Genomic DNA, 6,679 nt, shown 5'->3' on the forward strand with positions numbered 1-6,679 from the left:
GACCAAAGTTGGTCGGTAATGGCCAATAACCGTCCAAAACACGACCATTAACGTGTAGTCGGTATTTTGAAGGTCGGAAAGGCATACCGACCAACTTTGGTCGGTCAATTAAATTCAAAAAATAATTGCCGAAAGAACCGACCAAAATTGGTTGGTATTTTAATTATTATGTAATTAAAAAATGCACCAGGGCATCGAACCGGGGTCTGTACTGTAGCAGGATACTATTCTACCACTAGACCATTGGTGCATTTTATTTTAAAACTGTCTTTTATTTCATTTATACTCTTTAATTGTATTTTTGCACGAAAATAACCGACCAAAGTTGGTCGGTTTTATTAAAAAATAAAATTACCAACCGAATTCGGTCAATTTTTTAAAATGACCAGCCGAATTAACCGACCGATTTTGTTCTTTTTTTAAATATTAATTTTAATTAATTTTAAATGAAAAACCAACCAAAGTTGGTCGGTTTCTTGAAAAATAAATTTCGCGGGACTCAAAAATAGTTTCCCGCATTTTTGCGCCAAAGAAAATCAATCAAAGTTGGTCGGTTTCGTAAAAAATAAAATTTAAAATAAAATATTTTGAAAAACCGACCAACTTTGGTCTATTTTTTGGCCGGTTCTATGACCAACCAAAATTGGTCGGTCGACCGTGGTCGGTTTTTGTCAAATTTTTCGTAGTGTATTGTATTGAAAATAAAATACCAATTGAAATTCTATTAACGTAATATAATATACTATACTAAAAAGATAAATTATAATTTAAAATAATTAATATTCTTTAATATTGAACGCGCATCACGCAAGTTCTAATACTAGTGAGAACTTAATAGGATAGATAAATTGGCCACAACCCTAGAATATTTAACTCTACTGAATTTAAACTCATAAGCAATAATTTGTCCTTGTCATATTTTTATTCATTTAGTTAGTTATGACAACTTAAATTAATAACAAAATTCAATTTGGTGAACTCCAATAGATAAAGAATTTTAGTTGAATTGGTAAGTAGTTAATGATAAGTATCTTTGGGCTCGATATCTTACTATGTGTCACTATACTGCTTATTGACCACGTATACTTGCTTGGGCATTTCGGAACTACAAATTTTTTGCGCCGCTACCGGAGACTATGATATTAACTGCTTTACTAGATTTAGCTCTTTTTATTTACTTAGTCGAGTCTAATTTTTATTTTTGCTCATGTGTCTAAATCTCATATACTTTGCTTAAATACAATGCGTTAGAAGTCAAGATAGACTTCAAGACTTCGACCTAGAGCCTGAAACAATTCTTTGTAGAGGGTTGAGGATGCAAGAAAAGCTAGTAACACACAAGCACTCATTTAACTGCCTGTTGAAATGGCGGACGAACAACCACGAGCATTACAAGAGGTGTCAATGCCAAGCATTGCCAATTTCACCGCCAATGTCATTAAACCTAGAATTATCGATCATTTTAAGCTTAGACAAAGCATGATTCAGCTACTACATGCAATTAGTTAGTGCATAAGACTATCATACGACAATCCGCAACAACATATTTTGAACTTTCTGGAGATTAGTGACAACTACATTACTAATGGAGTCACGCCACATTATGTTCAACTCACACTCACTACAAGAAATCATACTTTTGTGAATAATGAAATCTCCACTAATACATAGAATGTCGCCACCAAAACCAATTAGAAATGGCACTTTTTCGTATATATACAAGATTTTAAAATTATTTACCTAATTTTGTATAAGTTTTTATATTTACGGAAGTAACAAAAGTTTTTTACAAAATATATATAAATCCGGTCAAAATCTACAATTTATCTACAACATAAATACACATATTTTGTACAGAATCCGGTCAAAAATTATAATTTACATACAACTTATATACAATTATGTAAGTTGTAGATATTTTATATTCCGTTTCTACATTCGACATACAAAATATATACAATTTGTTCATGTCTTCTTTTTCGAGTTTCAATCTGAAATTTCAACCAAAATCACCTTGAATCTTCACCAAATTGTCTCAAATTTGAGATATAAACTCCAAAGGATATTCTCAATCATTTGCAACAACACCCAATCCAAACAAAAAATAATTTCATGAAATTCCATTTTCGAATTCAAAACTTTGAAACTTTTTAGTGGCTGTGAATGAAGTTTTTAATGGATTAACATAGTTTCCAATTCAATCTACTCGCTTCTAATTAATACTATTTTGTTTATTGATTCCAAAAAGCTAAAAGAATGATAACTAAAATGATTCTCTTTATCATAGCTAATTTTTTTCTTATTTACTTCCTCGTTTTCATAGGATCTGAAGCAAGAACTTTGCTAGGTATATACTAATCTTTTTTTTTTTCACTTAACAGTAGTATCATTTCTTCAGTTAATCCACATGAAGATATTAATATAAGAATACTGATAGAGAATGAGAGAGAGAGACAGAGAGAGAAGAGGGAATTCCCTATTCAATTCTTAATATAATGAGATACTCATTAATACTAATTTATATATAATTGATAAATTATATACCAACTTGTAATTAACTTAAAACCTAAACATTGAAGGTAAATAAATTTCTAATATAGTACATATAGGTAAAAATCACATTAGAAATCGTTACAATAAAATTGTCTTCACAAACAAAAATAACAAAATAGCTACAGTAATCATAAATATGGACCAGTCAAAAAAAACCAACTTGTGTTAATTTACTAAAACGGTCCGCGGAGAGTAAAGCACAATCAGCAAATGAGATGAACCTTACTTTTTACGTCTTTCCAGCGAAATGCACAAATGGTTAAAAAATGAAAATAGATGAAATGACCAATTTGCCCTTCTAAGTAGGACGGCCCTAAGCCCCTCTTGTTCCCGTTTCTATAAAAGCGTATAATATAATAAATAAAATAAAATAAAGTAATGTATATATATACCGTCTGTCCCAATTTATCTTGTACTTTTCGCTTTTCGAAATTCAATAATTTTAATTTCGATTATGCATTTGGACATATTTTTTTTTTTAACTTTTTGAAATTAAATTTATATATTTGGAAACTTCATAAAAAGTATAATAAGATACAAAAAAAAAATCTAATATATTTAAAAGACATATAAAAAAAATACAATCAATATATAATAATTTGTTTGCCTATCGAAATTCTTCAAGTAAATGGAAACAAAAGGAGTACTAATACACACGTACTCTTTGTGTCCAATTGAGGAAAGTCAAAGCGGTAGACTCAGTAGCACGATATAGCCAACCAAAATCTTTAACTCAAGGAAATTAGTGCACTTTATGATGACCAATTTTAACATTGAAATGCTGCCCTTTAAACTCTAAACTCACTCTCCCAAAGCTTCGCCTCTTTAAGTTTTTTTGTTCAGGAAACTTTTGTTTACATGTTACGATGAAGAAATACAGACCATATGGTCGACGTTTCATCATTCCCTCATTTTTCTGTATTATTTTCCTTTGCGTTCTAGCTTCAATCAATGAAATCGGATTTGATAACTTTTTGAAGGTTGGTAGATGTGCTTTATCAGAAACAGCAATTAGTAGTAATTCTTCTTCTGCTACAAACTTTCTTAGTGTAAATTCCTCCTCCTTGTCCACCAATAACGAAATCCGAATTCTCATAGGAATTTTGACACTTCCCGATCAGTACCAAAAGCGACACTTCCTGCGTCTAATCTATGGAACACAACCTCCAATAACGGGTGCAATCGTTGACATCAAGTTTGTATTCTGCAATCTCACAAAAGAAGATCAAAAGGTATTAGTGGCACTTGAAATAATGCGTTACGACGATATCATCATCCTCAACTGCCAAGAAAATATGAACAAAGGTAAGACGTATACCTATTTTTCCAGCTTGCCAGATCTATTTTCAGTCTCAGATGACCAGCCATATTATCCACCTTATCATTACGTGATGAAAGCCGACGATGACACGTACATAAGGCTCGAGAATTTTGTAGAATCCTTAAGGACACTGCCTAGGGAAGATTTGTACTACGGTTATGTTATTCCATGTCCTAGCATGAACCCTTTTGTGCACTACATGTCAGGCATGGGTTATTTAGTGAGTTGGGATATAGCAGAATGGATAAGAGATTCTAATATTCCTAAAAATCATTTAGAAGGGCCAGAAGATAAGGTTTTTGGAGAGTGGCTCCGAGATGGTCACCGGGCAAGACATAGGTACAATGCCAAATGGTCTATGTACAATTTTCCCGAGCCGCCGACTAGATGCACGCACGAGCTGTGGCCGGACACCATTGCTGTTCATCTTCTGAAGAACCAAAAGAAGTGGATTCAGACACTTACTTATTTCAATGTCACTAGGGATCTTAAACCATCTAAGTTGTATCATATACCATAGGCAAACACGTTTTTTGTCCTCCCTTTTTCCTAGTTCAATAGTTTTTTCCTTTTATTGGAGAATTTTATGCTGATGATACAGGCTTTATAGTATTATTGCAAGCTGAAAAGAGAATAAGAACAAATTTTGCTTTTGGAATTTGAAATGGGCAGGGGACAATTATCACTTTCTGTCTAAATTTCCTTCATTGGAGCAGTACTATCCAATAGTGCTGCAATTTTTACAATTGAAATGTCAATTACATTATATTAATACGACAGCACCTAGTTATGTCCCAAACTAAGATGTGGTCCACTCAACTGATGCAACCAATAGCTGTTAGGCTCGAAAATTTGCCTTCTGAATGCTAGTTCAGAAATTTTGGATCGGAGTCAATTAATGGAGAGAACTGAGAACTCCCTCTGCCAAGAATACCGATTGCTACTAAATTATTTTTTTCAAATATAAGTATATTACCTACCTAAGGTTCCTTATTGCATAAACATCAACAAGCTTTAATTTACTATTATGTGGAATTAAACTAAGAAGAGAACCACGTGATCCACAGTTGGGGGTGGGGTCATCGGAACCGTTAGCTTCGACAAAAAGACTGTATATATATTTTATATATATCTATATATATATATAGTAGGGATCTCTTAAATATTTTATTCGACCCCCTAAAATCACAAAATCTGGACGGGGGAGTTGATTTGTAGAAGTGCTTAATGTACCTTCAATCTCTTGATGACCCAGGTTCGAATCCGAGAATGCATAATTTTTTATTTTATTTTTAAAGTGGTGTCTCCTTGATGCTCAAATCTTGGTTCCCCCTTACTTTTCCTCCTTTTCCTCTCCCTCACCCTTCCCCTTTGCGTATCCTTTGCTCCTCCATTCACAGGCCGTACAATTAGCTTTAGTCGCTCTCAACATTTGTTTTTTATTTTTCTTTTGCTTTAGAGTGAAATATGGTCACGGACTTTGTGCTACTTCTTTCCATCTCACGCAATACTTTTTATTTTTGTAGACTAAATCTCAATGTTGTCGGTACTCTCTCTCAATCTGATCAGGTGAAAATTTTAAATTGGGCAAGGTAACTAGCTATAAGCAGTCGAATAGTCCACCATAACGATTTTCAATGTTCAAATAGGGGCGGATCTACGTATGGAATTGAGGGTGGCACGCCACCCAATCGCTCGAATAAAATTTTATATACATACTAGTATTTTCTACTAAAACGATTACATAACCAACAAGTGGTACCCTAAGTCACAAAATAAGTGAAGGTGCCATAGTTGAACTGTTGAATTCCCACGCACAACATCCAGGATCGAGGCTCCCTGGATGTCCCTAGTTGTCCCTCTTTTTCTTTTTTCCCATTGCTTTCTTTTTAATGCTCTTTTTGTTAATTTCTCTTATTTTCTCTTATTTCCTTCATCTTTGTTATTCATTTTTTTTTTTGTACAATTCCAGTTTTATTATTTATTTATATTGCATATTTGCTTCCTTTATCACTTTCTGGATCTTATTTTATTTAGATGTAATTTAATTATTTTCTTTTTTTATCCATCTAATATTATTTTATTAATTACAGAAAAATTTTATAGTGATGCATCAGGTACAATATAATATTAATCAGCTACATGTAGATTGAAAGGACGTATCACATATTCATTTATGTATAAATTGTTTTTAAAATTGGATTGAATAAATTCAAAACGGATCGAACTAAACAGAATTAAGTTAAAATAGATCGAATCGACTGAATGTACACGCTAATTCAATTTTCTTCACTAGTGTCCGGTTTGCAATAAAATAGTGGCACCCACAGTTCGAATCAAATGATTGCATTTATTAAAGAGACTTTTTCCCCCAATTGTAGGTCTCTTAGTCTTTGTGGTCACTTGCCGAAACGATATGTCACCACCCCAATTTTCCTTTGTAGAATGTCGTGATGACACCTAATCTTTAAGATTAGGTAAGTCTAACAAACATGCGAAATAACTGAAATAATAATAATTTAAAATCTCAAACCTTCAACAATTATATAAAATAAAATCTGCAACTCAACATGTACAACTCCCAAAATCCGGCGAAATATAAGTCACAAGCTCTAAGTAATAGTACTGAATAACCCTATACATCAATGTCTATAAAAGGAAATGAAATAAGGAAATCAAGGTAGAAAGAGACTCCGAGGCCTGCGGAAGCTGACAGGTATACCTTGAAGTCTCCACGCTCAGACTCAAATCACTGATGCTTGGACTGAGATGTATCTGGATTTACACAAAAAGATATGCAGAAGC

General features: G+C 32.9%; 1 protein-coding gene across 1 annotated transcript; it reads left to right on the forward strand.

Moving 5' to 3' along the window:
* The first annotated feature begins 3,329 nt into the window (after window positions 1-3,329).
* LOC104121043 (beta-1,3-galactosyltransferase pvg3-like) lies at window positions 3,330-4,532 on the forward strand. The gene has a single exon (XM_009632937.4). The coding sequence runs from the start codon at window positions 3,420-3,422 to the stop codon at window positions 4,392-4,394; it is 975 nt and encodes a 324-aa protein (XP_009631232.1). The 5' UTR covers window positions 3,330-3,419; the 3' UTR covers window positions 4,395-4,532.
* Window positions 4,533-6,679: the final 2,147 nt, after the last annotated feature.

Source organism: Nicotiana tomentosiformis, chromosome 11 (genome assembly GCF_000390325.3).
Source record: "Nicotiana tomentosiformis chromosome 11, ASM39032v3, whole genome shotgun sequence".
NCBI classification, from domain to species: Eukaryota; Viridiplantae; Streptophyta; class Magnoliopsida; order Solanales; family Solanaceae; genus Nicotiana; species Nicotiana tomentosiformis.